The 18,378-nt window shown below is 39.6% G+C and overlaps 1 protein-coding gene across 1 annotated transcript in view; it reads right to left on the bottom strand.

Moving 5' to 3' along the window:
• The window catches only part of LOC115619041 (carbohydrate sulfotransferase 8-like), a 121,462-nt gene extending 111,065 nt beyond the window's left edge, over positions 1 to 10,397 (bottom strand). The window contains exon 1 of the mRNA XM_030511058.1: positions 10,289 to 10,397. Coding sequence (XP_030366918.1) covers positions 10,289 to 10,397 — 109 coding nt within the window. The remainder of the gene's footprint in view (positions 1 to 10,288) is intronic.
• Positions 10,398 to 18,378: the final 7,981 nt, after the last annotated feature.

Below are 18,378 nucleotides of genomic sequence, written 5' to 3'. Positions count from 1 at the left end.
GAGGTAACTGGTTTGGTCTACAATCATTTCACCATAGTTATGGTTAGTCATTTTAAATGATTCCCCTCTTTATCTGGGACTGGAGTCTTGGATTGCCTCTGAAGTTTAGAAAAGCTCTCTGGAGATCATACTTGGACATTTTGTTGGCACTTTTGGATTTTCCTGAGCTGGGACATGTGTTAACTATGGCATTTGCCTTCACAGTTGGATATGAAAACAAGCCTCAGTGTACTTTTACCTGGGAGCACAGGCTTTCAGTGCAGCACTGAGATCCATCTGTCTAGCATGGAAAAGCACAAAATCACTTTACTCATTGAGTATTACTGCTAAAAGCCATGGACAGGACTGCCCTTGTTAGCAAATGCTGCTTCCATTAGTATGTGTTTACAGAACAAGTCTATTAAATATGTATTAAACACTTTTCTGAACAATATATGGCATGTGCATATGCTTGTAGGGAGGTGCTGTAGGGAGGAGCAGCATTTCAAACACTCGTTTGAAATGCTGCTCCTCAGTCATAAGTCCATTGCTCGCAAGCCACTGAAGCCATGATAAATACTGCCCTTTTTTCATAGGACTTTTTCTGTGTCTTGTACAGCTACTCCCCAAAACACATTCAAACAGAAGAGCTCAGACTGATTGAATTACTCTAGGTGTCTAATACAGTACTCCACTTTGCCATACTTCCACTGCTGTCAGAAGAAAAGAGAAGAAAGAAATGACAAAGAGCTCTTCTCTCAGACAGGGCTCTGATGCTTTCTTACCTGTTCTCAACAATGGAACCTGATTTTTGCAATTAGCTGAAGTCTCCAGACAGGAGTATTTTTACTGTAGATGAGTATAAGCAAGAGTCCTCATCTTTTATCATTCATTACTGAGCAAACGCGCCATACAAAGAGTTGCTTCTCATTACAAGCCTTATCCTGAAAAGTGTTGCTGAGCACCTGAAACCTTTTGTTTATTGGGTTGTTTAGGACATGCAGTGACTTTAAACAGTGAATGGATGTGTTCAGATGTAGCGTCGTATTATCTTATCATCTGCGATATAAGACCTAACGATGAGGTTGAAATATGAAGGATGCAGAAAAGGAAGGGAAAAAAAATGCTGGGTGCTTTTAGAAATCTATCTTTTCAAAGTAATCCTCAGCTTAGTTTTCCAGAGCTGCTGCTACTTACAGAAGTCATTCGGCTAACTTTTTTTTAAGCATGTAAGCAAAACTAATTACTTTAAGCTTAGCATGCATGGAAGTGCTTTGCTAGATTCAGAGCTGCAGTCAGCCATTATCAACTTGAATTACTAAATGCTGTGCTTTTTTATCTTGGTTTAAGCACTCATCCCGGGATTTTTTTTCAGCCCAAAGGCTCCTGAGACAGTTTATATGTTGATACCTTAACTGAGCAAGTATCCATAACAAGTTTTTCACAACCTGGGAATTGCAGCAGAGGGAGGGACAGTCTGGCTGTACTTGTACCACAGCACCATCTTCCTTTTCTGAGGAGTGCCATCTTTTTGTCATTTAAACACAGGCAAGACTATTGGTTGTAAGTTCTTCTGTGTAAAGAGCCTATGCATGCACACACCCCACCCGGATAAGTGCACAGGAATTAGCACAGTCCTTGGCTTACACGTTGGGTGGAATGAAGGACTTGATTGTCTTACTGAGACTCTAATATTTGGTAGTAGTGGAGTCTAGATATTTTAAACAAGTCTGTCTCTTCCAGCTTCTTTCCCATGAATAAATTATGAGTTAATTAATTATGTGATTTTATCCCATTTCCTCTTAAAAGCAGTCCTGCTAAGATTTTAATGTGGTTACAGTGAAGTCTAGGTGTCTTGAACAAAGCCATCCCTTTCAACTCCTTACTTTTTAATTAATAAATTATGAACCAATTAATTGTTTTTCATATCCTCCCTGAAAACTACTGTGCTAAGTCAACTGTATAAATACTTTGTCATATGCTTCTTACATTCCAAATAGATAGTTTGATACCGAGCCTCTGAATTTGTAATCTTATTTTCTCATCCCTTGGACATTAGTACGTGTCCTGGTTTAAACCACGATAGTACATTTAAAAACAATCCATTGAAATATGTGCTGTAGTCTCTGGTTTAGTGGTGATGCAGATCTGCTCTGTATGAAGCAGAGAGTAACTGGTGAAAAGATTTCTTGTTCCACTACTCTAGCAGGCAGCTGTCAGTGGGGAGAGCTATCAGCTGGCCCTGACCTCTGCTTAAGGATGACAATTCTAGCCATACTGATTTTGTCTGCTTTATCAGGATCGGATGTTTTGACAGCAGAGGCTGTAGGAGTGGGGATGACACGGTGGGAGGGAATGCAAGGTGTGGAGGTGACAGAGTGTCCCTGCAGCCCTGCTTGTGGGCAAGGACACACAGGCCGGCTGCTTCCATGCAGGGAACAGGCAAGGAGCGGGTGTTCCACACAAGGGCTGTTGCTGAATGGGAGGGGTTTGCTCCAGGTTGGTACCTGCACTTTCTGGAAAGTTTCCTCATCTCAGTGATGGCAACTGCAGAACAGTAGGACTAGGCAGAAATTACATGTTAGCAAAACCATGAAACAGCTCTCCACCCTTCTTTTGCTTCAGTTTTGAAAGTGAAGATGAGAATTTGCCTTGCAGAGAACAATGACTGTAATGCAGTTAGTTGGGGAAGGCAAGGTAGCTAAATGAATCAAGCCATAATTTGAGAAAGGTTGGTTCCTGAAGATGAAGCCTGGGAGGCTGAGAGCCTGCAAGGCACCTCCAGTGATGTTATTTCCCTTGTTTTCTGAGAGAATGCCTAGTAAATTCAAAAGCTGTAACATTAATGCTTGCTCATAGCTTCAACTACTCCTGTTCTCTCTCTCTGTATTGAACAGGGAGGGAAATAATAAAATTAGTTTACCCCTTAATTCCTACGTGGATTGTACTAAATTTGCCAAAATGCTACAGTTCTGCTCTCAAGGAGTAGAAAAATTAGATAGTTAATATGTTGGCAAGGAATATATGCAGCTAATGTGTTATAAATCTTGTTGAACCCTTTACTATGTCATGAAAAAGCAGCAAAGGTTTCAGTTGGGGACCACTGATCTTTTGAGCATATAAAATTTGACATAAATCCATTTCCAAACCAATATTCTAATATTCAGTTCCTATAGAAAGCCTGTGCATTTTCAAAGAGTAGGACAAAGCAATAGAATCTATTACCCACTTGGTTCGTTAAATGTGATTTTTGCCTGTAAATCCAGAATATTGATATTTATTTATGTTTGATTGTTATAATTTTCCCTGTCCTTAAAGTAAAAATAGTAATGCATACTGAAAAGCTGAGAATATGCTCTAGTAGCTAAAAAACAAAATAAATAAAAGAAATCACAAAACACTCTGTGCTTTGTTATAGTGGGTCTTAGTTCCAAGTGTTTATCAGCTGAAATGCAAGTTACAGTTAAAACTTGTGAGATAACAGGGTAATAAATAGCAGTTCTGAGCTTCACACAAGGACAGTTGGCTGCTAAAACTAACTGAAGAGATAACAAACTAAAATATTAATATGTTGTGGGATGCGATGATTCTGTGCAAACTGAACAGCACTGCCATGCAAATGATAAATTTCCAGAAGGAGAAGAGAGAATTAATTCTCATATTGCCACACTGAAATGGCTTAAATATGCACTGAAGCTATTTTCAGTGACCAGACAATTGCATCCTGTATGGCTTTCTAAATGGGAACTGACAGCCTGCTACAGGAAAGCACAATGCAGTTGTTTTTGGGCTTGAGCCAGGCATATCAATCAAAACATGGCTCCTCCATAGCCACTTGGTGAAAGAAATACACAGAATATTGAACAGAAGGCTGAGAGTTTAATGACTCTTTGAGGACCTCAGGCAAGACTTCCATCAACATAGCCACTGTTGTTTTCAAAGGAGCCATGAAGTAAACACTAAAGCTGCGAGAATTTACTGGGTGTCCATGTGAAGGCTGGCGGCATGCCTGTATGTGCTGGTTGTGAACTACAGCAGGAAGCCTTTCTTCTATAGCACTTGTGGCATTTATGAAAACTAGGGTCCCTAGTTACATTAATTTTAGGTTTATAGAAGGTCTTCTAATGCCACTGATAGACCTTCTACACTACTTACATCCAAAGTTTTAAATCAGAGGGACATCGCTGTCATGTCATAAAAAGTGTGAGGGACTTCTTCCTTTGGCCTTGAGTGCATAGACTAGGAAACAGTCGAGCTTATCTAGTACTTCAAATTGCATCTGTGCAAGGGTTTAACTGCTGAAACAAAAAAAGCAAAAGAAATCAGCTGATATTATAATCTGTGTTGTATGTGGAATTGCTCATTGATCAAGAGGTCTGGCTAGCAAGGATTGCACTTCTGCAATGAAAATGCTACGTCATCCTTGAGGCTCATGGTACCAGCTCATGAACTGTGCAGGCATTCCTTTTAGAAAGGCATAAGGGTGTTAACTTAAAGCAAGGACCCACAAAGAGAGAGAATTATTTTCTTTCTTTTATATCTATATGTGGAGAAAGAGAGGGATATATAGGTATATATTTAGTTAAAAAAAAAGCTATATTTGAGCTAATTTCCTGTATAATAGCAATGATTCCTCTCCTAAATAGATTTATGCTTTCTTTATCAAAGTGCAAGCAGTACAAATGCTTAACACAAACAGCTTTACTGGATTATTACTCTTCCAGCATGTGTGCAATGCTGTCTGCAAAACAATGCTTTGTGTAGAAGACTTAATTAACCAAAGAAATCAAGCAGGTAACTAGCTCCTTAGCTTCCAGCAAGGACTTATTTGATGGATTTACAGTAACTGAAGATCTGATCCTGTGACTTGTAATGTGTCAGGTTGTCCTGGGTTCAGCCGTAGCAGTCATTTTTCTCCTTCCAAGTAGCTGGTGCAGTGCTGTGTTTTCGACTTTAGTCTGGGAACAATGCTGATAACACAGCGATGTTTTTAGTTGTTGCTAAGTAATGCTTATTCCGATCAAGGACTTTTCAGCCTCATGCTCTGCCTGTTACGAGGGGCACGGGAAGTCGGGAGGAAGCAGAGACAGGACACCTGACCCAAAGTAGCCAAAGGGGTATTCCATTCCACAGCACGTCATGCCCAGTATATAAACTGGGGGGGAGTTACCCAGAAGGCCCAGGTCGCTGCTCGTGTCGGGCTGGGTATCGGTCAGCAGGTGATGAGCAATTGTATTATGCGTCACTTGTGTTTAGTGTTTTCTTTTCCTTTTCCCCTTTTAGTTTTATATTCTCTCCCCTTGTTATTTCCCTTATCATTATTATTATTGGTGGTAGTATTAGTGGTTTTATATGATACCTTAGTTACTGGACTGTTCTTATCTCAACCCGTGGGATTTACATTCTTTCGATTCTCGTCCCCATCCCTCCGGGAGCGGGGGGGGAAGAAGGGCGGGAGTGAGCGAGTGGCTGTGTGGTTCTGAGTTACCGGCTGGGCTTAAACCATGACATTATCTTTTAGGGGAACATTAATAACTTTGAGAAATGGAAACATATATAATAAAACACATTTAAAATAGCATAAACTTTAAAAAAAATAGAAGGTATTTTAAAGTTACCTAAGCTCCTCAGTGTGTTATCAAGTTTTAAAAATCAAGGAAACTGAATGATAGCTGACATATGGAAGAAGGCTATCTAGTACTCACATTTTCTGTGAAAAACTCTATATAGCCTTATATTTAGAATAAACATTTTGAGGTGAAAGTCTGCTGATCAACTTTTGAACACTTCTGTAATGCCTCTGCAAATTTCCAGAGGAATCTGAGAAGCATCCAGGCTTTTTCCCTAGGAATATACTTTCATAAAGCTGCCACTCTGAAACTGCTGACATATGACAGTGCACTTGAGTTTTGCCTGTGATATGTTGCTGAGCACCATAAATGAATGCAGCTCTGAGATAGTAGGTCACTTTTTATTTTTCCAGACACAACAAAGAAGTGTCAGCCTCTGGCAGTTTTTAAAAGTGGGCTTTAAAAGAAATATCAAACCTTTTTTTTTTTTAACCAGTCAGTACCTGAGAAGTGCTCACAGAAAAAGAGAGGATAGGGAAATTTGTGGAAGTGGAAGCTGCACTATGTGAGTGATTTAGCACTATATCACTCTGTTTTTATGCTGATAAATACATTTGGGATTAGGCGACATGGACTTTATGCCATTAAATAAATGGGCAGTGGATCTGGTTCAGTCATGTGATGTATGTGTGCACCACTGCAGTGGGATTGTAACTGCTGCTAGTAATGCACTGGATTTTGTGATAATGTCACAGTTAATATGGTTCGGTCTTGCATTTTTGTGGTAGGATCTAGTAGTCCTTAGGTACCTTGAATCCTCTGCAGAGAACCCCCTTTATAAAAGGAAATGGAAACATTTAGCAGATTAATTGCCTGATTTAACACAATACAGCACAATCTATGAGCAGTATGGCAGGACAGGAGCAAACTGCAGCAGCTTTGGATCCCAATTCCACAGTCTAACACCAAAGTGTTCTGACTCCTGTGAAGCACTTGCTGATAGTCAGCAGGAAATACTGGTCCTATAAATGCTGTCTTGTAATGCTATAGCTTAAGAGCTGTATTTGCTTTAATAGGCTTTAGGCTAAAGCATGTTAACAGAAATTGTTTAAAAAAAAAAAGAAAAAAAAAGTGGCACTCTCCAATAGCATGTCATAAATAAATGCTGTGTTTTTTGTAAGACTGCCAAAGATACAGCATAGTCATGAAAGTGGGGAAAAAGCGTTGTAGGAGAAAATCTCAATTACTGGTGATAAAACAGCTTATATGTGATTGCTTTCAGCACTAGACTGCATTACTTCTGAAGAGGTTTGCACTGACAGTGTGGGGTAGGGTTTCCTTTGTAACCATGTGGACCATGTTTGATCCCCCCTACAGCAATAGACTGATGAAGTTATTGCCAGCACTTTTTCCCCAATGGAATAAATAACCAGGTTCACAGTCACAGTCAGTCTAAACAATGACCATTTTAACCAACAGAAAAGGAAATATCATAAGACCACATTTCCCTTATAAGTGCCTTGCCACCGCAGACAAGGAAATAGATCTTTTTCTTTTCATCCCAATACCTGCAGACTTTTGGGAACTAGTCTGCACACAGGGAATTTTTTGCTGGGGGAAGTTCAGCTAAAGAAGACTCAGAGGATGTGAGCAGAAGGTTCATCCACTCTTGAGTTGGTGGAAGCTGCCCCTGCACACAGATGCTGTCCATCAGCTGGATGGAAATGTACAGGGAACATGGAGATGTGCATAGGACTGTAATTTGTGAGTAACAAGGTGTATATGCTCTGAATAAGTAAATAAGAAAATTTCAGTATAGCTATAATATTGGTATTTGCTCTAAGGCTACTGCAATGTACAGTAAGATTTCTGCGCCGAGCAATTTTATTGTGCATCACTTGTGTTTATTGTTTTCTTTTCCTTTTCCCCTTTTAGTTTTATATTCTCTCCCCTTGTTATTTCCCTTATCATCATTATTATTATTGGTAATAGTAGTAGTTTTGTATTATACCTTAGTTACTGGACTGTCCTTATCTCAACCCGTGGGATTTACATTCTTTCGATTCTCCTCCCCATCCCTCTGGGAGCAGGGGGGAAGAAGGGGGGGGTGGGGTGTGAGCAAGCAGCTGCATGGTTCTGAGTTACTGGCTGGGCTTAAACCACGACACGGGGAAAGAATAAATGAATAGTAACAAATCAACACAAACAGCTACCGTCAGGAGTACTCAGTGAAAGTAATGTAAGCATTATTTAAAGTTTTATGGCTGTGGATTTTATACTGGTTTAAGTAGTACATCAAGGTCTCACCATCATGCTTGCTAGGACTAGAACAACCAAGAACAATTTCTGGAACAGACAGATAAAACTAAAGCACCAAAGTATTTTTATTAATCTTGTTTCATAAGTTTTATTATCTTAAAGATGACTGAACATACTAACTATGAAAAATGTCCTTTTGGACAATGCAAAATTCCCCTACTCTGCTTTTCAGTGGAAAATAAATGCTACTAGCTTTTCTCCAGCCTTCCTGATGAGATTCCAGTGTCTGGCAAATATGTTTTACTACATAGTAACTGCATGGGAAATACAAAAGCAAAGGCTAATCCAATAGAACTTTGCCATGCAGAATCTGTTGTCCTAAGTGGCTTAATGACACATGCATTTGTTCAATTCTATTTAGGGAGCAATCAGACAAGCAAATTATAGCAATATCCGATCTCCACTAGAAACAGGCCCTTTTAAGGGGAGGGGAAGGATCCTTCTCAGCATGCCAAAAATGTCGCTTGTGATTGATTGACAGATTTTCGCAGGAGACTGCAGATGAAATATGTCTACCTCTCTAGTTAATGAAATGAATATTTTTTCCTGTGTCCTTTAAGCCACCTAACATGTAGTGATAACTGACATCATTTTCAGAAGCAGTGGATATGAGGAGTTTCTGAGTCCACTGGGAGTTGAAAGCACTTAACACACACGAAAATCAGACAGATGATAGAAATAAGAGTAATTGTATTGAGCACCTTTTACTCAAGGGTACAGTCTGGTTCCTATTAAAATAAATAGCAATTGAATGTGAGAATCGAGCAATTGATTACACACCTTTGGCAGTAACAGCATCAGCATCATTGGGATGTTCGTGTTTTAGCTATGCAGAACCCTGCCCACAGCAATCAAGTCCGTTACAGTTTCCCTGCTGGGGGCAAGAGCTCTATTCAAACTCGCTCTTTTTAAAATCTTCTTGGGCATCCCCTTCTACAGTTATATCACTCTCAAAAATCACTTCACAGTGTACTACCATCAGCAGTTGGGGTTCAAGAGGTTTATGGCAGAGAGAACAGAGGTATGACAGGTCAAGATGAGGGACCAACAATATAAAAATGGAGAAAAAATTACACTGTGTTTTGAGACACCACTAGAAATTCCTTCTCTTTCAGAAGCAAAGAATTTACTTTCCAATGTAAAGTTACACATTCTTAGTTGCATTAGAGTACTGCCTGCATTTACTGGCCGCATGTCTTTCCCATCACCCCCAATCTACTGTCCTATTTCATTCAAATGTATATAAGTATAGAAAAATCAATTGCAAAAGCACTGAAGGGACTGGTTAATTCTCTGCTTTGCACAACACTGATGATTCATTATTTCTATAGTTTCAGCTGAGTGGCTGCTTTAAAAATTGGTGTGCAGTTGGACTAAATAATAAACATATTAAAGTACAGATTGTTTAGTGACATGGAAATAAGTACTTAATAAACCTGGACACAGAAATTAGCACTTAATGTAATTATTTAAGAGTTCTTCATGTTAGGGTTCAGCTCCTTTAAAAATATTAGTAATACTTTAAAATATACACAATTGTGTTCGTTGTACAATGAAGGTGTCTATCTAATAGGCTTTTTATAAAGCACTTATTTAGTCAAAGGAGAATTTCAGTGCATATAAGAGCAAATATAGTTACCAAACCTCGGTGCACTGGGGCATTCTTATGAGCTGGAGTAACTGCACTGGCATTTATCTAGGCTCTAAACCAGCCTTTGTTCCTTCATTACAGCCTTAGCCAAAGAGAAAGTGACTGTAAGTAAATCGAGATCTTGTTCTTTCTCATACTTTTTGTGTGCCCCTCCTTTAAAAGGAAACCACTATTTCAGTTCTCACATTGATGTGGTCTTAGTGGCTCTTCACAGTTTAAAGTGAGTAGCAGAGGATGATGGTGTGCATATGAATGAAAGTTATGAAAATTTTAATGGAAGTTAAGCACATTAAAGGAATGAATCCCAAAATATTGTATGTCTCTTGCATGAATCATTTATGCATCTCTTGTTTTGCGTCTCCTGTCACATTGAATACCCTATACAGGCAAAGGTAGATTCAGAGACATGTATTTGCAGGAACTGAACTTTTGGTGAAATTTCTCTTTTTCATATTTCTAGTGACATAGCTGGCAGCAGAAGTTGGTCTCAACTTTAGCAGAAACTTAACTCCATCCAGCTGGACCCTGTGCACCTTGGCAAAGATCCCTGCATAATCAGTTAATTGGTTCTTGGATGAGTTTTTAAGCAAACTTCTTTTTCTTTTTTTCTTTTTTTTTTCAATTGATTTCAAAATAGGCTTCATTAAAAAATTACATACCTTTGTTCTTTGTTGAGGCAACCTCTGTGAAATACGTAAAACATGTTAAGAGTATAAGTACAAAATGTTGAACATTAAGGAATGAATGAGTCAGAAATAGGAATGCTAACCTGGTGTCTGCTGATGAACTATTTCTTCTGGATCCTGCAGGTGAATGAAGACAACAAGCCCAGCTGCTCCAAACATCAAGATGAAGGAGAACATACATGTCAGCCTCATAATTACTGTTTTCAGATCAATGCAGTTCTGATCCGGGAAAAGAACTGCACACAATCTCCAGGACACTCTTCACTCATAGTCTTGTCCTCTCATCTGGAAGTCTTGCATAATACATCTATCAAGAGGTAAAAAACAACCCCCTAAAACTTAACATACAGAGCATTTATTTTTTTCAATGCAGGTTAGTAGATTTAAGTCCTTGTTTAGACCAAATAACTGATTTCTCTAGAATTTCTTTGGTACAGTTAATTGCAGTCATCCAGTCAGTTTCTGCCCCATCAGCTTGTCTTTAATTACATGTCACTGTTTTTACATGTTGAAAAGGCAATGTAGAATATCATTAAAGAGCACAGTTTGGGGAGAAATGGTCAATTTGCACAAAACCCCCTCTTACTAGTTTGCTTATTCCAAGTGAAGATGTGACGCTTTTTATTTTTCACTGGTTAAACAATATGAAAACATAAAGTGAGTGAGTGAGCTAATGTAGGTGAAACGATCACAAGAGCTGCACTTGCATGTCAAATATGGGGAGAAGGATGAACAGCAGGCAGCTGCCTGCTTCACCCTTGATAAAAAAGAATCGAACTAAACCGGTACACCACAGGTCCCGTGCTGCCCGTTGAAAAAAGCTCTGCAGATGTATTGATTTCCAAAGGAAGTACTGGTCACAGCGCTTGGACCTCCTTTACTGGCTTGCAGAACACATGAGAAAACAGAGGGTGGGCAGCAAGTGGGCTGTCTCTGCAGGTGATGGGCAGGGTTGCCTCTCCTCCCCTGGGGACTCCCAGCATGTTTCTGGGCTCGGTTCTGTGAATTCTCGCTGCTTGATCTAACACTTTCCATTATGTGGCAGCCCCAGTGAAACGGCAGCAGCCCTAGTCCCAGGTGGGCCCCGTAGTGCGTCATTCTAAACCCTTTGCTGAGCACAGCCCTAAGGCAAATACTTCACTTTAAGCACATGAATAGTCCCACTGGAACCAATGTCCATTCTGGTAAGATACCAAGAAGTGAAAAAATGAAAGAACAGGAACCAGAGAGGAATACCATTAGTGTGCCACATGGCTTTATCAATTAAAATAAATGCTTTTGCCATAAAGTTAATGCTGGACCTGTGTTTTTTAGTAACACGAAGGAAGGTGCATTAGAGCACAGGCAGTGGAACTGGTTACTGAAAATGTAACCAGATTTCTTATCAGCAAGTTATTGAACACAAGGGTTCAGGCTGGAGATCAGCAGAAGTCACAGGAATGGCAATCACTCACTTTTTGATTTTCTCATATTTCTAATTGTAAATGCAACCTGATCTAAAGGAAGGGTTTTGAAGGTGGTGTTTGTTTACAAAGGAGGTTTTAAGTACAGAAAGACTGTGTAACATTAGTTTTCAGGGAGGGTGGGTTGTGGAAAGATGATCATTCAAAGTAGTTATGCCAGGAAGTCTTTAAAGATTTGTTCTCAATGTGCCTGGAATATTTGGTGTCAGGGGGAACTTGTTTGCTTTTCATGGTTTCCATAGCAGGTGTTTAATTTTCTGCAGTGTACTGGCATTCCAAATTTCTAAAATGCACCAAGGCAGAACACTCATTGTGCAGTCCTGATGAAGTAATTTCTGTGCCTCTGACTGATAAGGTTATTTAATGGCAACTATGGTTATTCAGTGTGTAAAGCAGCCTGAGCTCCAGGCCAGGAGCACTGGTGGATGCTTGTATCTTAAATAAATGAAGAGTACCAAGTTCTCCCTATACATAGGCGAATCCAGATTTATTTTCTGTTAAAATTATGGCAGACATTAACTGTGTGTTTTTTATTTTTTTATTTTTTGCCTTAAACCTTTCTCACCCCTTTAAAAGTAAAGCTAAATGAAAATGTTATGAAGTTTTTCCAGCACTAGCAAAGCCAAATCCTTATGGGTCCTTGTTGCAGGTCCATCTGTGCCTGTTGTGTGCATGTAGTATGGATGGACTTTTTGCATATATATTTATTTAATATATATATTTAAAGGTCAAATACTAACTCTAAAGCCTTAGGGGAGGTAAATTAGGGAAGGAGGATTAGCCTTCAAAGCAGCTGTGTTACAGTTCCAAACACTGCTCTTATAAGCAAACACTTGTCCCTGCAAGTGCTTTGAAGCAAGGAATGCATGCTTGGCTTAGCTTCAGAGATGAGAAGCAGCTGTTGTTCACACAACTCATAGAAACACAGCTAATGTAATCTAGAAGTGAGGCATTTCAATAATAATAGAAAATATTTTTCTTATGTTCTTGTAGTAACAGTATTCCTTTTTTTTCTATTCAGCTAATTGCCCACTGTCACTATCCCAGTCTCTAACTATATTACACAGTCTAAGTAAAATTATCTTAATAATGCATAAAGTGCTCCATTACAGCACCCTTACAGAACGCACAAACCAAAACCCAGAAGATGACAAAAAACCCATCACAGCTCACAGCTGCCAACAGCTCCCAGTTAAACTTCCCCAGATCAGCTACAGGAAGGAGTCTTGAAATTTAGCAGATGATAGTTTTTATTTCTATCATCAGGTAATGATTGACTTATATTTCTGCATTTATAACCATCTCTCTCTGAACTGGCAATACTATCAGTCAATGCATGCCATTAAGATAAAAGACACCACTGAGGCTGTGCTCGTGCAGTGCCATGTTTCTCCACTTGTGGGATTGCTTTTGCTCAGGGACCCAGATATACTTGGTGGAGAATCGAAGGAATGTAAATCCCATGGGTTGAGATAAGAACAGTCCAGTAACTAAGGTATAATACAAAACTACTACTGCTACCACTAATAATAATAATGATAAGGGAAATAACAAGGGGAGAGAATATGAAACTAAAAGGGGAAAAGGGAAAGAAAACAATAAACACAAGTGATGCACAATACAATTGCTCACCACCCACCAACCGATATCCAGCCCGACCTGAGCAGCTATCTGCCCTTCCAGGTAACTCCCCCCAGTTTGTATACTGGGCATGACATGCTGTGGTATGGAATACCCCTTTGGCTAGTTTGGGTCAGGTGTCCTATCTCTGCTTCCTCCCAACTTCCCGTGCCCCTCCTCACTGGCAGAGCATGAGAGACTGAAAAGTCCTTGATCAGGGTAAGCATTACTTAGCAACAACTAAAAACATCTGTGTGTTATCAGCATTGTTCTCAGACTAAAGTCAAAAACACAGCACTGCACCAGCTACTAGGAAGGAGAAAAATAACTGTTACAGCCAAACCCAGGACAGCAATTGTTGGTAGTGTCAGTCTCAGATATGCTACCCACGTAAAAAGAAGTGACCTCAACTAAAGATCTAAAGACCTTTTCCTGGGGGCTAGTTATCCTATAGCTTTGCTCTACAAGGCTTTTTACTTTCCTTTGAAGCATCAACATGGTTCCTATAAGGGAAATATCCAGTTCAAGATGGACCAAAGGCAATCCCCTGAGTTTCTGTCTGAGAATTACATCATGCCCTTAGATTACTATCTTATCAATGCCATTCTTCACACAGGCTTGCTAGCAGACAAGGGAGAGAATGTCATGTCCGTAGAACTCATGAATGAACAGCTGTGTGCTACCAAACACAACCCTGAGTGCAGCCTGCTGACCCACCTCGGATGAGGAATCAGACAACAAGACGTTGGTAGAAAAACTGTCTCTTTGTCCTTCTTGGACTGATCATTATCATAACATCAAATTGCTCACAGAAAAACTGTTCAGCCCTTAGGCTTCCAGACAGTGACTGCAAAAACACAGGTTTGCAAAGCACTACTTTCAGTGCCACTCTTGTCAAAAGATTTAAGTAAATCCTTCTCATCATATTGGTTTGCAGTGCATTTCAGTACTGCTTGGGAGCAGGGGGGAATTAGTCCTGCTTCTGTGTTTGGAAAATAACACAGAAGTGTAATAACAAAAAATAAGTATTTTGAAGAAGGGTAAAATAAGAAATTTTAAATTGTATCTGTTCAAAATGCCCTGCCCCTAAAACCTCCCTAAAAATTCTTTCCTTGAAAAGATATGGATTCACATTTTTCCTTCATATGGGGAAAAGAATTAAACCTGCTTTGATGAAATCACCAGTGAATTTAAAGGTTCCTCTGACAGAGGCAGGAATTGGCACTGCGGTGAATCGGACCTACTGACCTGCCTGATGAGCTGGCAGCTCTTCCTCCCTGCAGCTGAATTAGTCTCTTCTGTGTCCTGAAGGAACATGCTGAGCTGACCACCTATGTTACAAACCACCCAGCACACACCATCAGTGTTGTAGGAAATTAGGCAGAACTTACTGCCTTTTAACAGCTCTGTTCTCCAGTCACCAATGTCATTATGCATCTTAGCTTTCAGTATCTCCTCCATTTATGCAAGATGGGGATTTCTCAACATGAAGAGAATCCTGAGAATTACGGGATCCTCTTTTGCTCACATGTACACGAATCCATATACCACAAAGAGTGTGGGGAAAAGGGGGTTTAGAGGCTTTCTCTTATTCCGGTGGAAACTTGTTTTGTCAGGTATCAGTGGGTCCAGTTCTACTGTTATATATGTCAGTTTTGTCTTTCATTCCTGCATGCTGCTAAAAGGCATATTAACCCATATAATGTGCCAAAATCTGAATTTTTGAATAACTGCAAAAAGCTATGATATTGTTTTATGTGGCTGAAGTCACAGTGATAACGTATGACCCCTTTTTCCCATTCCAAAACCCCTGGCAAAGCTGCTAAAGCTGCTTCTCTCATTTCCATCACATGTTGCAATAGGAAGCAGGCAATTCTGGTTTCCACTTTCATCTACAGTTTAAGACCAAAAGGGACAGTACTCAGTAAACAATCAAAATAATCCTTTCAAAGTTGAGAAGATTTCTTTCCTATTTTTCTGGGTGCAAATTGTAGCAGGAGTTATGTGTTACTAATCTCCTCAGTACTGCAGCAGGTCCTTAGCAAGTTAATACACACACCTCTCCAAGGTCCTCAAGGCTAAAATATAATCTCTAAAATGGTTTACATTTGAAATGAAAAAAGTTGCTTTGCTTCAAATTAACCTTTCACAGGAGCTGTACAGTGACAGTGTAAATAGTGAGTGTCAGTAATGAACCTGTCCAGCTTTCTTCCACACCAGAGTGGAGGCACACAATTTGCATGGCAGATCTTGCACATAGGCAGCCTTGCCCTCCCAGTCTCTGCCTGGCAACAGGATTTATAGGGGTATTGTCCCACCTACAATATTTCATGTAGAAAACTGTGCTGAAAGCAATGAACTCTCTTGTAAAATATAGCAGAAAGGTCCCTAGTTTTTCAGGCGCCCACTTGGTTCTAGTTAGATCCTGGTTCGAAGTGCTTCCTTCTCTCTCCACTTGCCTCAATCTCTCTTCTTTTTAAAGTAACTATCACATTTTCAAAGGGGTTTTTAGATGATTGCACCATCATATGACAGTGGTGGTTGCCCATCCCTGAAATATTCTTCTTCATTTGTCCTTAAGGGCTTCATTTGTCTCTTCCATAGGTTTCCTAGCTATTCCAGATAAAACTGCCTTCTTTCAGAAGATAAGATGCACCTGGAATAAACTGGACTTGCAGAGGTACCAAACAAGTAATCACCCCAGACATATCCCCTCCTTTATGTCAGTGTTAAAGCAATGTACATTGGAGTTTGCCTTTTATATATTTATTTTTTTTCTGTGAAGTTTTAGATGTGTTGTGGGTAAGGAGAAAAAGATGACAGAACTTAGAGATTCTATAAGCTGTTTTTATATATATTTATATATTACACATAAATTTAAACAATATGTTCCTATCCATTGGGTAACAGTTTTATTCACATGCCAAACCTCTTGAACATCATGAGATTTTAAACAGTTTTTATAACAACAATTTTAAGTGGCTTTATGTATATATATGTGTAGTGCCCTGTCCTCCAACTTGATGATTTAACTTTGTGTCATATCTAACACAGTTCATGTAATATGGTGTGGAGTTTCATGATTCCTCAATGTTATTTCCTTCTCCTAAAAGATAGAAGTATCTGAGGTGGAGATTCTTTGTCTGGGAGTCATAAGCAAGCAAGAGAAATAGGAAAACTGTAAAATGTTCCCTGTAAGCTAGGAATTAAAAACCTTTGTCACAAGTGAGGGTGGTTTTAATTCAGCACTTGAGGAAACAAAACACAGAGAAATTTCTGCAAAAGCAGAAAGAAATAAACCCCTGGCTCACACTGTGTTTAGTTCGTTGTGATGCTACTATGGTTACTTCAGGAATAAGAAAATAGCCCTCATAACCTTGAAATGGAACATTTTGCTGTGGCAGTGGAGAGGGTTCCTTTATAGACTCAACTTTTGTAATGGTGTACATCTGTTTTCACCTCTTAATCCTTCAAGCCATGATGACTAATTTGTTTCTTACCAAAACTTTACAAATGCTTTCTCCCTAATGAAAGATGTTTAGTCAAGGTCTTTTTTCACTTAGACTGTGCTTGTATGTCAGGGCTAAGTTATTTCTTGATTTGAGCAGTTGAAGCACAGCAGCTAATTGAAAGGAGATATTCTGTAAGTAGATCTAGTTGGATTTTTTTTTATTCTCTAAAATGTCTCTTACATATTCTTTACAGATGAAAATTTTTCCCCAGGATATATTGCAAAGCAAACTGAAACAAATATTTGCATTTTATTTTGAAGTGTAATTTCTAAACAAAAGGAAATGGAATTTTTATTTTTACTTCAGCTATCATATTAATGCAATGTATAAAGGGAAGCCGCACTGAGTGCTGAAGGATTAGTTGGCTGTGCGTGCAGAGACATAGCTGTGACATGGGCTGGCAGGTCTGCAGCAGAGACTGAGCCCCTCCATCTCACATGCCACATGGGACTAAAGGGAAGATCTTCTGCAAGCTGAGAGATCTCCTAGGTGTGTATTAGGGAAGAGAAGTATCTGAGGGCTTTGCCATCACTTAAAGAGGAGTGAAATGGTTCTGTGTAATGGTGACTGAGGGAAAGTATATGTGGAAGCTGGTGGAGTTGCAGAGAGGCAGAGCTGTGGCATGGTCAGGAGTTTCCTGGGGAAGCAAGCTGAGCATGTGGAGTAGATGATGCCTGTTCGAAGGCAGTATGAAGGTAAGTTTATCAGTATTATACTGGAGCATTGCTTACATGGGGTGATGAGCATTTGCCCTATTCTTGCACTCCTTCTGAAAGTTTTGCTTTTTGGCAAGGTCAGCTTTGGGGAAGGGGTGCAATACCACCTGCAGCTTCAGCACCTATGTACTTTGAAAGGCAGGAGCGCATATCTGCCAGCAGAGCCACAGAGGAGACACACATAGTCTGTGTTCAGAAATGTGGCTGTTTCATTAGGTGGTGGTTGCAGTAACTGCAGGACTGCATGAGAAAGGAGGTGCAAGGTTGTCTGGCAAAGGACTGTAGGTCCCCATTTACATAGGGGAGTGGAGACATCAGTGTGATGGTCACTGTATAAGGAACTGAGATGCCTACATGTGACACACTTCTAGTTCTTCCTTTTCTGTATGCTACTGTGCACTAGAATGTCAGACACTCAAAATTTCAGAGCAGTCAGAGGAAACACGTGGATTTCAGAGCAACTACTCAGCCTTTTAAACAGAAGGTGGTTTTCAATATTGAGCTGTAATGAGAATCCTGAATGGGCATGAACTGTCTTTAAAATCAGTTCTATAATGCTGGTACAGTGGGAGAATATTACTATTTGGTTTGCTGATATTCAATTATTTTTAAGCACTTTTTTGTCAGATTTGTAATAAGAACAGATAAGGCAACTAGCTGCTAGGCATACTTGTGTGCTATAAATATTGGAGATCATTAAATGTCACTGGGAAAGTTCCTGTTGTTACATTAATATTCTATAGGAATGGATATACTCTATTGACTCGATGCATTTGACATCAGACTCAGTTCGTAACTCCATCCCTTCTCAGCTTGTTTATTCAGTGAGGGGAAGGTAGACACAGCCTCGATCTTCTGTACT

This window comes from Strigops habroptila, chromosome W (assembly GCF_004027225.2).
Source record: "Strigops habroptila isolate Jane chromosome W, bStrHab1.2.pri, whole genome shotgun sequence".
Classification (NCBI taxonomy): Eukaryota; Metazoa; Chordata; class Aves; order Psittaciformes; family Psittacidae; genus Strigops; species Strigops habroptila.
Note: the sequence above shows the minus strand (reverse complement) of the source record. Positions and strands in the feature narration are given on the sequence as shown.